At 54.8% G+C, this 16897-nt stretch overlaps 1 protein-coding gene across 2 annotated transcripts; it reads right to left on the minus strand.

The window, feature by feature from the left end:
• Positions 1-260: 260 nt before the first annotated feature.
• On the minus strand, positions 261-16594 carry C2CD2L (C2CD2 like). Of its 2 annotated transcripts, none has more exons than XM_086476784.1 (14): positions 16349-16594; positions 10382-10477; positions 9793-9912; positions 8112-8222; positions 7149-7262; positions 6420-6537; positions 6129-6252; positions 5511-5575; positions 4790-4917; positions 4327-4498; positions 3458-3559; positions 2701-2834; positions 1906-2188; positions 261-481 (listed from the first exon to the last, which is right to left on the minus strand). In XM_086476784.1, the coding sequence occupies exons 1-14, from the start codon at positions 16592-16594 to the stop codon at positions 261-263; spliced, it is 2034 nt and encodes a 677-aa protein (XP_086332910.1). The 2 variants fall into 2 exon arrangements, with proteins under 2 accessions (XP_086332910.1, XP_086332911.1); XM_086476785.1 differs by having other exon boundaries at positions 7149-7265.
• Positions 16595-16897: the final 303 nt, after the last annotated feature.

Below are 16897 nucleotides of genomic sequence, written 5' to 3' on the forward strand. Positions count from 1 at the left end.
GGGGATTAGCACGCCACCCGGACTTTCCGGGAGGAGCACGGTGGGGTACGACAGTCGGAGAAGGCTAAGCCAAGGCAGACCAGCAGCCTGAGCCCCAGGTTCGCCACCTCCGCTCCCCAAACGGCATAAAAGCACCGGGGTGTCTTCCCTCAGCCAAGGCTGGAAGGAACTGGACTGCAGGTCACAGATACTGCGGAGTGGGAAGACAAGAGGCTAGAAAAGGATCCCTGCGCAATCTTTCCGACGGGCTTCTCCCTCCTTCAGTTCTCACCTGCCGTTGTGCTGTCACTACCTTTGGGTTTGGATTTAGACTTGAAGGAGAAGCGCTTGATGAGGCGGCGGGAGAAACTGCCGGCTTTCTTCCTGGTGGCAGAGTTGGCGGTGACGTTGGACAAGTCGTCGTGTGACTGGCTCAGGCCCGCTTCCTTCTGCTTGCTCCTCCTCCGGAAGAGGAGCTTGGTACCGCTCCGAAGAAAGCTAACTGCAGAGACAGAAAGGAAGGAGACTGAAACCACGATAGTATCCTGCCCTGGCGAGTCTCGGGGCAGTAACGCACCCGGCCTCTCTCTAGATGAAGGGCGAAGACCTCTTCCGCCCAGAGGGGCGGAAGCACGCGGCAGGTCGGCACACCTCAGCTCCCAAACGCACGGCAAAGGCTACGTTCGGGACAGACCGCAATACCAACGAGGGGCTTCAACAAAGCACGCCGTCACGCGTCCCCTCCACGTAAACTTCCTTTCACGCAACAACGTCCTCCCTTCAGCGGAAGCGTGCAGAATTGTAAGAGAAAGCTAAGACTCGTATGAATGGAACACAAGTGAGAACGTCCGCACGTGGAGACGCCGGGAGGCACACGTGACAGGAAAAAGGCCGTCTCGAGAGCGCCCCGATTAACCGGTCAGCAGACCCACAAAACAACTGCCCCGCAGTTTCACAAGATGCCTAGATCTGGAGACAAATAACGGCCGTGGCTCCAGATGACTCCCGCGAGCAGCACAGGATGGAGACACCGATCGCCGTCAGCCCCGGGCGGGTGCAAAAAGGCACATCCAAAACCCACACGCCACACGAAGCCACAACGGTATTTCCTACAGAGGGGGCTTGCTTTCCGTTTTCTTCCTTCTCTTCCCTGCCCGCCAGTTCTCTCAAGAATCTGGGCCACGCACCTTTCTATCCGCTGACACGCAAACAAGGGGCCGCCACAGTTCAAAGCGTACCTGGATGTACCAGTGCAGCCCCCCGAAACTCATCCCGCTCTCGTATTCTGAACAATCGAGATTTTGGCTTGCGCTCGTTTAGTTAAGTTCGTAGCTAACCGAAACCGGCGTGGCTGAAAGCAGACAAATCCCAGGCGTGCCATCCACCTAACTGACGCGAGCCCGGAAAGTCGAGAACAGCAGCTCGGTCGGGGCAGGCTCGCTCCATCATTTAAAAGCGGAGTTTGCGTGGACATCCTACAGTACAACGGGTCACAGGCGCTAGCCGCTTCGATGCTAACGGAGAAAGACGGGGGGCCATCGAGGCCCGCGCGATCCACATTGTCGGGCTGCCTTCACTTCCGCGCCACAGGCAGCCCGATTCAGAGATAGAATCGTTACTTATGGACACACAGCTCATCTGCGGACCAAGAGGCCAGGCAGCGAAAACAGGTTCTCGAGAACACGCAAGCCACACGGGGTTCCCATCTAAAAGAGCACAGAAACCGAAAAGGCCCCAGGAATCGGACACCCTGCTCCAGCGGGAAGCGCGGGAGGGAGATAGGCTCTTCCAGGCTCCAGCAGAAGCCGCTCTTCACCACGCCAAAAGCTGGCCTCGGCCCCCACCCTCGTGCGGGGAACTCCGACGTCGCCGTCTCCTCAAGTACAACAGGCTAACGCGAGCTACCATTCACCAGTTCATCCTTACCTTTGTGATCTTTCAAGCTCCTAGTCTCCAGGGCTCCCGTGGAGCCCGTTTCAGACTCTACGTCTTCCACCGACGGTCTCTCGGAGATGTCCGATCGCGTCGTCTCATCCAGCTCCTGACTGGCCCTTTGTCCCGAAGGCGACGCTTCCAGCAGCTGCGACGATTCGGCAGAATCACGCATCCGGTCAGCTGCGCCCTCCGCCGCAGAATCCCCGTACGCCGTGGCCTCCAGAGACGCAGCATAACCCAGAGAAAGTGCCATTTCATCTTGAGCAATAGGTACCTGGAGGGGGTTAGAAGGTTAGACAGACAGAAGATGGGGTCTCAAGGATCGCATTCATCCCCCTTCTTCCATTCACAGCTACATATGGAGGCGGCAGTTCCCATCACCGACGCTAGACAGCACCGACGCGTTATCGCTACTCTTCTGCCGAAACGTACCGGAACACTGCCGATCCCAAAGCGTTCCGCAGCACCTCCCGCGCTCCCATAGGCAGAGGAGAACTCCTTAGATTCTCCGAGAGGCTCCCAACGGGCTATGGCAGCAGCCTCCCTTTCTGGGGCTGCCCTTTTTGAAATCCCACCGGCAACCGCCCCGCAGACCGGCGAGGGACCTTTGACGCTCCGTGGGAAGCAGCGACAAGCTGCAAGGAAGCAGCAAAAAGGGCTCCGCCGAGCGAGTCTTCTCTGCTGGAACCTTCCCACACCGGTCCCTATGGGACAGGGTGGTTTCACACACACATCCCCAGAAGCAACCTCCCAGACTGGAAATGGAGCGCCCTAACTACCAGACACCTTGGAAACTCCCGAGATGATCAGCGTGCTACGTTTTGTTGGGGTCTTCTTGGCGGGCTTGTTATTCGTCTCCGTCAGCTGCCTGATTGCCGTCTCGGCCACCGGATCCAAGCCGTTGGGCGTATGGCCATCCCCTGAGCACAAGAAAGATACAAACGCTTGACATAGCAACCTTCAGCGCAGACAAGGGGTCGCTCGCCGTTCGCGACGCTCGTAACAGGCAACTACACGTGCACGAAGGTAGAGAACTGAATTTGTAACAGACTCGCCCAAACAAGCCAAAAGGAAGGAAGCTCCCTAGAACTCTCGTCTCTTTTCAGGCACCTGAAAAGTCTGACGTCCCACAAGGCGTATCACTAAAATACCCTTCCCGCTCAACAAAGACTTTCCAAAGACTCCCAAGAGTTTTGGCAGCCTGGGCCACAAACTGTCAAAAAGGCCACAGCGCTCTGTGCGGGAGACAATTAAGAGCCCCGAGTACAGGGCGAGCAAAGCTCTTTGGGTCCAGATAGCCTGGAATGTTCTCGTCAAGCAAGGAAACACCCAGAGTCGCAGACCGGATAGTCAAAGTGGAATTGCTTTTACCTGCCCCCACCCACCACAATCCTTCCGCTCACACCTTCACTTAGGCACTCGGACGCTCTCTTCTGCAGCGAACGCAGATGAGTTCAGCGACCCGCATTCAGACTGCCGCTCTCCAAGAAAGGCTAAGGAACACGTTCGCTCCGGTAAGAGCCTCGGATTTCCGAGCACTTACGGCTACTGCTGGGCAAGGGGCCGCGAGAGCAGCCGCTCTCCAAAAGCACCGTTGTCTTCTTTTCAGTCACTTCCACCTTGGAAGGCGACCTCGATGGTGAATCTCCACGGTGAAAGAGAGGCAGAGACAAGAAGACACCAGTAAGCGGAGACGAAGCTTAGGCAACTTGACTACCGTATCGCGGCCCCCTACCCGCACCTCCAAAAAGCCTCAAGCGTGCGCAGAGAGCCTGCGGAGGCTGCCTCCGTAAGGCTCCGAGGCCACACGGTCCTAAGAAGCCTACTGGAAAAAGACAGGTGAAGCAGCCCCGTCACGAGACCCCATTCATGCTGTTTCCCAGCCCCGCCTCACGGAATATCCAGCACCCACGTTCATCGGGACATCAGATTGCAAGCAGCAACAACTGCTAGCAAGCAAGGTCAACGTGATTTTGGCTCCGCATTCAGTACGTACACCGTAATTTCTTTAGCGGCGAAAAAGAGAGGGGAAGACTGGCAAAACGCTTTAGCCCGTCATCACGCGGAGGCTACGCGGCGGCACACGGTCGCGAGTCGGGACCTCGCGCCATCGAAGGGCGTCAGAGAGGTTCATCCCTCTCTCGCCTCCCCCTAGGCACAGGGCCGCATCAATTCCCTCCCCTAAGGCTACACACGAGTCTCCAGCCAGCCACAAGCCGCTAAGAGAACAGCGACGACGCCCACGTTCCGACCCGGAAGCCAAAAGCAAGGTGCGAATCCGCAACAATCGCAACGTACAATGGCTAAACAGTTTCGCTACCGCCCACGCGAGCGGCCTCGGGAATATCGCGGCCGAGTCTGCGCCCCCATAGCGGTCACCCGTACAAGAAGCCTGTCGCGGGTCAGCCTCACCCAGTTTGCAGTCTGCCTTGGGCCGCGACTGAATTGTGGTGACAGTGGTCACAACGGTGCCATCAGGCATGATGGTCCGGTCCATCTCCACCTTCTTAGTGGGGGTAATGCTGGTTCGCAGAGATGCGGCGTGCTGAGCATTCAGAGATGCAGGAGACTCCTGGAACAGCAGCTACAAAAGAGCAAAGCGCGGCTCAGAGAGACTCCCCTCCTCCCAGACAGAAAGGCAGGCTCACAGGTGACAAAAGCTACTGCTCCGGGCGAGAGGAGCCATCCCCGCTACAATGTCGGCTGAACGGTGGGAGGGTGAGGGACAGAGGGCCGAGCGACTCCTCTCCTCGGTCTGCCGGTCCCCTGCGACAAGCCCAGGCCCAATCACGCTCGCCTCCAGCTAGAGGCTCGCACCGAGAACGCTTCCGGAGCACGTATTTGTTTCGAGCTTATGGAGTTCACATGAGCTCACCTCCAATATAATGGCAGCTTCGGCCGCCAGCGACCGTCCAGCTCCCGGGGCCAGCGAGCAGACCTGTCTCCCAGACGGCTGTTTGCCCAAAGAATCAAGCATCAGCGTGGCATGTGCCAGCAGCACATCTGCGAGAAGGAACAGGAAAACAAAACACACCACGTGACCTTAGCACCTCGGATGCGTCCCAAGTAACCCCTGCTTTTGGGAAGCAGCCCTGTGGGCCAACTAAGCAGATCCCTATGACTCTGGCAGCTCAGGTTCGAGGCTGGTAGGGGGCGGGCAGCGCTCCTCCGCTCCTCTTAACCAATCCAGAAATCGACCCCCTTAAAGCGGCCATTGTGCAGCCTCCCTCAAAACTAGGTGCTGCAGTTAGTCCCCGATCGAGTACAAACAAACTGAGTTAACAGCCTTCTGCCGTGTTTTTCCTATACACGGGGGCAAATCCCCGCATCCCTCTCCCCGCTTCGGAGTAGAGACGGACGGGCCACAGGAACCTCCCAGGTACCAAAAAGGTCATCGTAAGAGCGTTTCACTACGAAGACTCCAGAGTTACTTCATGCAGTCAGACGCTCACGTAAAGTTGGATACGAAAAATCCTCGGCAGAGTACACCACACATCCCGCCGACACAAAACTACTGCGGGCTCAAAGCGCAAGAAGTCCCTTAGGCGTTTTTGTCTCCCGGTCTTACAATCCACCTTACGGCTGCCCGTACTCACTTCCCCCTCCGTCACTGTTCCCCAGCACCTGTAGCTTCAGCTCTTTACTTCTAGGTCCCAACTCCCTGTTGAAACAGGAAAAGACAGGCTGGTACTAGGCAATCTTTGCAAAACGGCCACGGAGCAAACAAATCCATTCCGTATCCTCCCTCCCTGAAGTCCCGCACGCCTCGTCACCTTTTCCGAAGCTCCAGTACACGTGCGCTACTTTGGAGGACGTGACAAGGGGCAGCAAACTACACAGAACAGAACTCCGGTTCACGTCCCCTGCAGGGCTGCGTAGGCTGCCAGGGGAAGTTGAGAGGGCGATCCGTCCGGAAGGCCAAGATTTACACTCCAGGCCTTCCGCATCTGCCGCTCCCACACGCCGTCTGCAATCGGCGCTTACGCCCATCCATTGAAAACAGAGCGGCCAGGGGAGCGGGAAATATGTACACAAGCTGGGGCCAATCGCTGGAATCAGTACCCCAGCACACGGGCAGCACAAACACACGCTGCCCTGCAGCGCAGGCTTCGCCTTTGTGCCGTCCGCATCAGCTACCGCGCCGCGGTAACGACACCCAGAGACCGTGCCGGCCTGCCTCCGCTGTCCCGGCCTGAAGGAGGGCAGACACTTACAGAAAGAGCTCCTCGTTCCACTCCATCTCCGCCGCATCACCGGCGCTGCCGGCCGTCACCGGCCTCGTCCGCTTCTGCTGCGGGGGGCTGTCCAGCTCTGCCACACAGCGTATCTCCCCAGCTCCTGCAACAGAGGGACAGGGTGCGCGCACACGCGCTTGTCAACGGGAGGCAGCGGCTCGGCTGACGCACGCCCCTCTCTTCCACTCAAACCCACACCAAACATCCACGCGCTCCAACCTCACCACCTGCATGCTAGCCCCTGCAGATCAGCAATGTTTTCACGCTTACCTCCCTTCCCCTGGCAGCCCAAGTTCAGCACTCGAAGACTCCGGAGCAACAGCTTAGAACCCAGAGGGGCTGCCGCCACTCTGGACGGGGACTCTCGAGTCAACTTATTGCAGGGTACCTGAGGAATGACGAGAACGAGACCCATGCCTTTATCGTTGACGCAGCCACAGACAGCAGCAAGACACGTGCCATTCGTCCTTGCATCTACTAAGTAGCTCCTCACACCAACATAGGGCAATACCCACAGAACCATCCACAGATGCTGCAGGGCCCCCAAGCTATCAAGCTCTGGCGGGCCCCCATGTTATTTCAGACAGGAAATTTAAGGCAGACAAGAACGAGCTTGCCGGCTGCCAGACGGACAACTGAAGATGACAAAGTGTGGACCATTCCACGCCTATAAAGGCTGCCCTGGACAGAGCCTTGGTGTTCAGAGGAACAGAGAGACTGCCAAGACAGAAAAGCGTCGCCGGCTCCACCTCAACACAACCGGCCCGGCGCTCAGCATTCAAGAAACGAGGTACAAACAGAGCTGCCCTTGGGAGCAGTTTCTAATTATCCCCACTCCCCGTGCCACAGCACCCCAACTCCTACGACAGCGCAGGCCAGGATGCGGCCGTCGACCGCAAGCGAGTCTCAACCTTAGATTCCTGCCTGAGCCTCGGCCCTCAGAAGCGCCCTGGGGCACAGCATTCGAGGCACAAGAATGACACAGGGAGAGCGCCTTACCGCACCAGCTCCAGCGGTGCACGCCTTCAGATTCACCATCATGGCTGGCTGCGTGCTGACAATGGTATCCTCGATCAGATCCTTTATGGTGGACAGATCCACTCTCCCTTCATTCTTCTCTCCGCCAAATCAAGAGGGAATGCAGCAAAGTCATAACAAGGCAGACACATTTTCTCCTTACACAGCTCCAACTGCCTCTTGAACCTCTAAGACGCTACGCGGGCTTTCTCCCCATAATAACCTCCCAGGTACTCTTCCCGTATCCTGTACTCGCTCTCCTCAGTGCTTAAAGCTTCCACGTAACGGCTGCAGGCAAACGTGAGTCGTCTAACTGAGACGAACTAAGCCTCCACATCCGTAGTCTACCCGTTGCAAATTTTGACAACACAGCTTTTACAGTTTCCCACCTCCTCAGCGCTTCGTGAGATGGTACTACTGCACTTTCGGAAGAACAGCCGCGTTGCTACATCTCCTGACGATAAAGCAACAAGGGTGTCAAGAAAGCAAAGAAATCAACCAACCTATTTGGATCAAAGCGCAAGCACACCTGGGTTCAGCTCCTTAAACCTCTAATACCCACAACCTCTCAAAACAAACAAAAAACCCAAACCACCACCACCAACAACAAAAAATACCAAAAAAATGAACCAACCCAGCCCATTTTGCAGCTCTAAATAGACAGAAAGCCTTTTTTGCTACGCGGGCTGCCATTCAGCTGTTATGCCGAACTCGGATGACAGACATCGGTACTGCTTCGGCCCTCTTGAGGACGCACTGTTTTGACCGAGCTGAGCTAGTATCGATTCCAGGGCGAAAGAATCCCCTCCCTTGCCCTAAAAGGCCACGACAGCAAAATTGCCAACCTCTCCCCCTCCACGGCAGCCTTCCTCCCGGCTCGGCGCCATTTCTGCCCCTCCCACCCTTCCTCCGCTCGAGTCCAGCCTCCCACTCTTTGCTGCTCACCTCACGAAGCTGAAGTCTCGGAAGAACCAAAAGGTTCAAGTCTGGTCTGTCCTTGAACGTCCACGACACCAGAAGACCTTCATTCTGTATCTCCTCCAAGTGGATCTCCACCTGGCTCAGAACAAATACCCATAGTCACGAACAGTTTCTGCTTCCTTTAGGTGCTTTTTGCCCCACTTCAAATTCAGCAACTGAAAGGCCCTCACACCAATGCAACAGTAAGAGACAGAAGGTAAGAACGCAAGCGGTCCCGAACCAACAGGAAGAAGCGGCTGCAGAAGCCTCATCGCTCCATAGCAAGACCTGGCTTCCTCACCTCCTTTGGATGCCCAGGCACCGTCAGAGGGAAAAACAACAGGTTATTTCTTTGTTTGAAGAAAAAGCCTGCAGGACAATCCGAAAGAGCGAGTTGGATACTGACGCAGGGTATTTACCGAGCTACATTAATTAGCCATTGCCAAACCTAAGCATGGCCATTTGTAAGTTAGCAATGCATCTCTAGGTCACGCTCAGACTGAAAACTCATCCAGGTCACCAATAGTCTGTAATGGCAAACCAGTCTGTACACCACCCTGTAGTTCGGACGAAAAGTTGCATACCCGTACACCTGAAAGGCATCATTAATGCAACAGACCAACACAAAACCGCACAGGAAGAACTCCTGATCCCGTATCTCTAGCAAAAAACAGAGGAATGAAATTTAACGCAGTTCTAACGTAACCGACAGACCTCCCAGAGACTATGCAAAGACGAAAAGCAAACGCGGTTGCCACCCAAGACTAGATGGGCAGCAGTCACGCTAAATGCCGAGGGGGGGAGCTATTCAAACCGCTGCAAAACAGAGACACAAAACCCATCCAGGATGATCTGATAAACGTCAGTTGAAAACTCTCATAAAGCTTCCGAGAGCAAAGGGGTTCTAGAACAACTTTCCAACTGCAATACCTGCAATACGATAGAACGGCATTGGCTTCCGCTACCACAGAGTTACTTTAATTTCACCACGTCCACCTGTAGAGCGAACGAGCACGCGGTCTCCAAGCAAGATACCGTGTCCAGCATCAAGCCCTTCTTCGCGACGGGAACAAAATCACATTCCAGAGAAGCAACTCCAGTTAGAAAATCACTTCAGTTACCACCCATTACCATTCCACAGAGCTCATGTTCCAGAAGAAGCACCTCCGTTCCAGAAGAAGCATCTCCAATATCCAACACACAGCAAAAGATCTGTATCACACTCTTGTGGGCGCATTAAGGGGAGCACTGACAAGCAAACCGCTCCTCGCCGTGGATTTCTTTTTCACACCAACAACCAGGACACCACCATAACTGTACACGCACACAGGACGCATCTTTCCCTACCCATCATGCCGCAAGGGGAATTGCACTCCGTGGACTTTTTGGTTCTTAAATACTCACTTAAAAACACAGTATAGAACACTGCCCTGCCTCGAATCTCTCTGGGTTTTGTTACAGCTACATTGACACAGCCAAGACCTGTAGAACGAGACTCTGAAAACGGGACTCGGCACGCAGATTTGCCGCCCCGCATCGGTGACGGCACGCGGCTTCTTCCGGCACGCCGAGGCCTTTATTTGCGCTAAATCGGGTCCTCCTTCCTTGATCGGCGTGGGGCTGGCCGAATGAACGAGTGCAACAACTATCTTTTTACAACTGTTACCTGAGCCTGCAGCACAGCCAAAGTGACATGATAGGTGTCCACAGAAACAGCGACTGGGGACTGCTGAGTAACAGAGACGGGGAATTTCACAGCTTCAGCTGAGAGATGGCAGTATAGCACCTAGAGAGAAAAGAAAGGAGATAAGTTTCTATCCTTGGCGAGAGGCGGCCCTGCGATGGCAAAACCTCTGAAAGCAATAGGCAAGGTCGACCCCCCACGGCAGGAAAGTAACATCAGGCTTACTCCCAGATCCAGTTCGCGCTGCCAACCTGCCATTTCAGACTCTGTACGCGAGGCAGTAAAGACGTATCGGCGACAGGAGCTCTCTTCTCCTCTCCACTGTAGAGCCCTGATATTCAGGCTTAGCATCCACGGGCCCCAGCTCCGCCAACACATCTGCCCCCAGGGCTCTCCCAGAGCCACAATCTCACAAGCCTGTTGGCAGGGCTCCGAACTCAACAACAGACCTCGCCCGAAACTTCCCCGGTTCCACCATCCCTATCACGCAGGCCTCAGCAATCTCTGTAGAACGCACCATCAGTCAATGGAGAAAACCCACACCATACGATTCAGAACAGGAAAGCCTTACCATGCTGTGGTCCGACTGTCCCTTGCATGTCACGTGACTTATATTTGCAGCTGGTGGTAACTGAGGACCCTCTTCAAACGTGATCTGCACCGAACTCTAGGAAAAGAGAACTCCGCTAGTTCCCAGCGGTCAAGGTAGCCCGGACAGTTTCAAAGTGGACGAACGGTTCTGACGTGGGACCCCAGACACCCCGGTCCGCTTCCAAGAACCCAGCCAGCACGCAGAACCATCGCACACCGCAATTCTACCCACTTTGGCTTGTCCATACAGAGAAAGGAAACACGGTCTCCAGTCAAGGCTTAGACTCACAAACACTACATTAATTTCAGACAGGCAAGCCCAAACGAAAATGGAAAATCGTTCTGAACAGCAGTGAACTATAAGCCAAGTGCGTTAACCCTTCTTCATTGCAAAAGCTTTGCTATTTCCCCCCCCCCCCCCCCTGTGCTAATTCTGCCCCAAGTAAAACAAAAAACAACAACAACCAAACGAACAAAAAATCAAGAACCACAAAATCCATCCTCAGCAAACGGTACATCAGCTCCTGTGCTCAACTTGTTCTCTTTTTCCACCCTCTCCTGGTTTATTAGATTACAATTTCCACTGCAGATGCATCCCTCTTCTTCGTTTGAGCATTTCCCCAAACCACAGGGCCGGTTCTCTACAGAGAACCCTTCTCAAGGAATACAAGACCAAGATATAGTCGAGAGCATCCCTGCACAAAACCTATCCCTCAAAAATTCCATCCGCTCACACAGGGAAAGAAAGAGAGAGAGAGCGGGCAATCCGAGTACAAGGACACGACCGTTTGCCAAGCTGCTCATGTTTTAGGGACGGGGTGACCGAGAGGGAGGATAAAGGCGCGAAAAAACGCACTCTTTTATCTCAAGGGAACAAGACTGTGTGCCATCACCTCCGTGCAACAGACGGACCGAGCTGACAGGCGGAAGGGGGATGGAAGGGGATCTAGGACACTAATCTGATCGGCACACATACTACAACCTGAAGAGCCACTTGCCCATCAAAAACTAGTCCGGACGCACACCCTCCTCTCAACACAGGCACAAGGCAGCTCTCCCAGGGACGAAACTTCAAAACTGAAAGACTCAATGGAGAAACAATCTCGGTTGGCTCCCTGCTGCTTCATACTAGCGACACCTGCTGTTTCTTCTTCTCGCAAGCCTCCTCCGCCAGAGCAGTGCGCTCCTCACCCACCCAGGTCAGTCCAGAATATCAGATCAGCACTTTCTCTCCGTGACTCCGTGTAGTCTCTCTGACTACATACTCAAGCAGATAGTCATCAGGGGCAAGCTGTCGCCCTGTTCTTCTCGGTAACTCACAGTCTCACCAAACCGGGAGGCACTGGCCCAATTCAAAACATCTCGTTACTCAGCCCGCTCGGAATGAACCGCACACACGAGGTAGCGTGAATCTATGCGTACCCCAAGGCAGGGAGAAAACACAGAGGAAAAATAAAACAAGGAGGGTGGCACGCGCTTGAGAGGCTACTCGATTCCTTCCAAGTCTTTGCTCTGTTTTAAGGCAAGTAACTTGAAGTCCAAACGGGAAATATGAAAAACCAGGTAGCAACACCTAAAAACCTACGGAAAAAAAGTGGCACCTGGTGACTGAAGTCACTCTCTGGAGTACCAGGGATGAGAGCGAGACACGGTCGCTGCCGGCTCCTTCAGATCACACTCCTAGCGCAATTCACCTGAATTCAGACACCTGCGTGCTCTGACCACGAACGTGCTCCTACCACATGCATGATGTTCTCACGTTCACCGTGGTTTGGAAACACAAGGAAACTTGGACAAATCTAGACCCGAACGAGATTGGGATGCATTCTTTTAAAATTCACCCAGCAGAAAGAATCCGCACAGAAAAACAAAACCGCAGGAGGAAACAGACTATCAAGGGGGAAGTGAGAGAGCAGTGTTCCTCCAGGACTAGGACTCTGGAACACTAGCCTCCCTCTGTTATCTTTTTATCACAAACCACGAGACTTCTATCCCAGTTTCGGCATTTTTCTTTCCCTTTCCTAGGACTACACACAACGGAAAATGAGACAGCGCGCCCAGAGGACAGTAAAGACAGCTCTTGAACAGGCAACCAAGACAGGAATCTGCAGTTCTTCCCCAGCCATACCAACAAGCTTGTGGAAGCGGGCTTATAAATCTGAGGACCGAGACCTTCCATCGTTCTGTGTCCGTGCTGAGAGCCTGACATACTCGCAACCATCTGCTCCTCCCCAGTAATTCCAGTATTAAACCCAGCTTTGCAGAGCTGCTTCTGTCAGTCAGTACAGCTAAACCGAAAAAAATGTGACAGCAAAAGAAGCTCAGAATAAGTCTACCCAGGAGAAAGTGAGATCACTCACTTCTAAAGCATAAATCTATCCCCGACTCCCCTTGGGACTTAAAAGGGGAGCAGGGTGGAATCAGACCGGGAGCGGGGAAGGAGCCGCCACCAATCGCGACGAGCGCCATCGGGCCTCACGTCCTTTCCCTCGATCGGACGCAAGCGTAATATCACAGGAGACAGGGACCGGTGGGGAGCTGGCCACAGGGGAGTTCTTTTTATGACAAGGTTAGTGCATTTTCAGCAACAGAATCGCCATCGGTTCTAAATCAAGGTTTACCCGAAAACTACAATGCACCGCAAGAAAGGAGAGGCAGCCAAAAGAAAACACTAATTTTCAGGTGTTTTATCGCCTGACAAAGAGATACGCCAAAAATAACTGCATTATAATAAAGGATAGTGGCAAGTCTAGGCCAAATGTCGCAATGCAGTAACTCTGTCCGGCTCGCAAAGTTTCAATGCAATTGAAATCATTACACGAACGGTTATCTTGAACGACAACTACACATGCCCGTGGCTTTACTTGGATTCAGGGCCCACACTACGTTCTTCGACATCCATCCCCCATCGAAGTCCACACCATTTCTTCCACGTGTCCAAAACAAATTCCATCTTAATTCCAAGGCTCGAGGAGGAAACACTAGCAAAAAGATCCGTTACCTCTTTCCCAGTTAAATGCTATCAGTCACTTTATCCCATTTTGCGAGGACCAGAGGGTCCAAGTGCTGGAACTCTGCAGCTCAAGAGCAGAGCATTAGCAGGAATGGGATGCCTGAGGGGCAGGAAAAAAGAAGGGTCCAAAACGGAATATTTTTCCCAGTTCAGACGTAAGCATCTCCAGGTAACTCCCAGTCTTATCCAGGATCTCACAGAAGACACAGCCCCCCAGGGTAACCGCCAGGCCCCGCTTCAGAGAACAGCTTCAGACCCAGCAACTCACTGCAGCACTGCCGCTTTCTGAGTAGACGAGCTTCAGACAGGGAGCGACCGCAGCAGAAACTGAAGCGCGGCCCCCTGGGGGCCTCTGTCTTATTTCAGCCATCGGCTAATCCTCACCCTAGAGGAGTTCTAAATTCTGGAACTTAGAAATTCAGATCATTTTGTGAGAGCCTGAGGAATTCAGCACTTGACGGAAGAGCACAGCGTATCAAATATGGGCAACTGCTGACGCTCGACCACCACGACCGCGGCATTCCGATGAGGGAGGCGCAGAAGGAGAGGGCGCCTTTCTACGGGGAGGGGCACTTCACAAACGTTCTCACTTCTGTTCGGACCCGCGCCGAGTCCTCGCTCCAAAGAGCAAAGGCCTCTGCCTGTTTGTGCTCCGTCCCAGAGAACGGCCCTCAGCTTTCCCAGCAGGTCTCAAAAAGAGAAGCAGGAGTTGCCATGGCTTGCCCTACGTGAGCCACTGCACTGAGCCAACCGCAGGTGAGCCGCTAAGCGTCACTCAGGGCAGCGGGTCCCCTCAATACAACATGCACCATGTCAGAACAAACTTACTTTCAGTCACAAAAGAAAGAGCTGGCTCCGAGGGTTCAACACGACCAGGACCTGCAGGGTTTCAGCTTCCGTACAGTAAGTCGGCCGAGCGTATCCTGCCACTCGGAAGTTTTCCACAGCAAAAAGGACCGCTTTTTCAGGATGCGGATCTCAGGTTCAACACCATACCTAGCTATTTGCATGACCAGGGAAAGGCGGGGAGGAGAAGGGAAGGAGGGAGAAAGGAATGCAGGCAGGCAGAGGGAAGCGACGGACAACAAAGTCTCTCAGAAAACTCGCCGTTCCCACACAGCCGGGATACCAGCTGAATACCGGGACCAGGTAGTAGCAGCCGTAGCTTTCTTTACAAAACCTGTTAACAGTCTGTGCTCCGAATCCACGTTACCGGGTCTTAGGCAACGTCGTGCATCCTTTCAAAAGGAGTGGCGGACAGTATTTTTAGCCTCTGCCCTACGACGCTTGACACCAGTAAATCAAAAACATTCCCAGTCCGAGGCCGGAAGAGGAACGCAAGGGCGGCTCGTTATGCGCAAATATCCCATTCCGGTCATTTTGCACTTCCTAATGCCAGGAGGCGACCGTCAGCTGAAAAGAATCGGAGCCCTCACTCTGCACTTTGAAGGAGATCATTCGATTAAATCCTTTCAAAAAGGGCTCCGCTCTGCTACAATTAAGGACTTCAGAGCTTCAAGAACACCGCGCTTGACCTACGCAATTAAGACTTGTTCCATCTCGTGCTGTTAATTTCAAGTGTAACTGCTTAACAATCCTCATTAACCCTTCTGCTCTGAAGATGCCAAGCAACGCTATCTACTTTAAGCAGGAAAACAAAAGGCCAAAAGTGAACCGCCCCATACTTGCGGATGAAGTTAAACCCTCCTTTGGTTAAATCGCAAAGGATGCTCATTCAGGTTCTGCAGCCTTTATTCAAATGGCCATATCGCACGGGTACGACTTGCCTGGTAACCGAAAAGGACTTCCCTGAAAAGAGACAGGTACCATGCAGGCGACACAGAACAAAACCAAGCACTTCTTCCTAAGTTGCCTTCCTCTTTATCTCATCCCGGCAAGTTATTATCAGGGGATTACGCTGAGGCAAACAAAAATACAGACAAATGAAAAGCTACAGAAGGTGTGCCGGAAAAACTGCCGTGCAATCATTCCCAAAGGAGCCAAAGGCATAACTTACCTATGGGGTAAGACTTTACGAAGCCCGTTACGACGCTACAACTAACAACGGTTGGGGGCAGAGGGAGGAGTGAATTCTCCCTCCTCCCCACCTTTACCCATCACCCAATTTTTTCACACGGTTGTGCTGCACTGAGAGATCCACTTTTCTGTCCCGCCTCTAGTCCAGAATTTAACCCGCTCCATCAAAAGGGGAAGATACTTTTCCAATCTCGTTGGAAAACTTGAACGCAAGTTCACATCTCATTCTTCAAGACTTTAATTCCCTTTTCTTCAAACACTTTAGCTTTGTGCTGACCTTTTTTAGCTCTTGATTTTCCCAGGCAACTTAACAGAAAGGCTATCTCTTCCTGTTCACGCGACAGAAAAAAAGGAGACCACAACAGACTTCGGACTGTAACCATTGCAGGCAAAAACCCCCGCCTCACAAGGGGGCAAGGCTACTGTGCAATTATATTCAAACGGAATCAGCGAGACGTGTTCTCCTTCACGAGCTCAAGAACCACAGATCGATACGACAGTAATGCTGGGAAGGGAGTAAAGGGAATAAACACCAGAAAATTCGGAAGAGGTTGCTGTGGAAACCTCAGAGCAGCTACCTCAGCCAGTTTCATCAGACCTGCCTCAGGCTCAGGCCCCAAACCGAGCGTGCCGCTACGCTCCTGTCCCGCCGGGCCGGCACAAAGCTGCTCAAAGAGCAGCGCGGGCTCCCCGCTCATCTGCCGGCTCCCTTCGGCCGGGACCCCGCCGTTCCCGACAGCGCCCGGCGGGGAAAGCTCCCCCAGAGCCCAAGAACAAAGGGCAAGCGATCCCGCCCGCCCTGAGGCCGCCGCCGCTCCCCCCTCCGCTCCCGACGACGGGTCCCCCCACCTCACCTTGCCGCGGCGCCCGCCCCCGCCCGCCCGGGCCCCGCCGTACCCCGTGCCGGCGTGCCTGGCTGTTGAGGGCTCGCACCCATGCCCGCTGCCACTGCTCCCGCAGGGACCGGAGGGCGAGCAGCGCGGCGAGCAGCGCCCGGGCCCCGGCCTCCTCCGCCGCCGCCCCGCGCCGCCGCGGCGCCCGCAGGGCCACGGACCGCCAGTACTGAAGCAGCCACGCCGCGACGGTGAGCAGCGAGGCGGCGAAGAGCAGCACCAGCGCGGCCCAGCCCGGATCCGGCCCCATGGCGCCGCGAGTAGAGACTCACGGCGGGCCGGCAGGCATGGCGGCGAGGCCGCCGCCCGGCCCCGGCGCTGCGGCGCCGGCCCAGCCGCTGCCGCCTCCCACCGGGGGAGGGGAAGCCGCTGCACAGCCGTCCTCCTCCCGGCCCCGCAGTGCACGTGGGCCCGGCCCGCCCGCCCCCCCCGCAGCCTGGCTCCAGCGGCGCCCCGCGCCCGCGCCCGCACCGCCGCCGCCCGGGCCCGCGCCCGGCGCCGACCTGTCCCCGCCCGCCTTCTTCCGGCGCTGGAGCGCGGCGAAGCGCGCGCC

Source organism: Leptosomus discolor, chromosome 22 (assembly GCF_034619465.1).
Source record: "Leptosomus discolor isolate bLepDis1 chromosome 22, bLepDis1.hap2, whole genome shotgun sequence".
NCBI classification, from domain to species: domain Eukaryota; kingdom Metazoa; phylum Chordata; class Aves; order Leptosomiformes; family Leptosomidae; genus Leptosomus; species Leptosomus discolor.

What these genes read in the sequence shown, in the direction of transcription:
- C2CD2L (XM_086476785.1), bottom strand. Translation starts at nt 16,594, where the DNA reads ATGGGGCCGGATCCGGGCTGGGCCGCGCTGGTGCTGCTCTTCGCCGCC. An exon ending in TGGCTGTGCTGCAGGCTCAG is followed by an intron (nt 8,223 to 9,792) that starts GTAACAGTTGTA and finishes GTTCTGAGCCAG; the next exon opens with GTGGAGATCCACTTGGAGGA. An exon ending in CCCCTTGCCCAGCAGTAGCC is followed by an intron (nt 2,835 to 3,457) that starts GTAAGTGCTCGG and finishes TCTTGTGCTCAG; the next exon opens with GGGATGGCCATACGCCCAAC.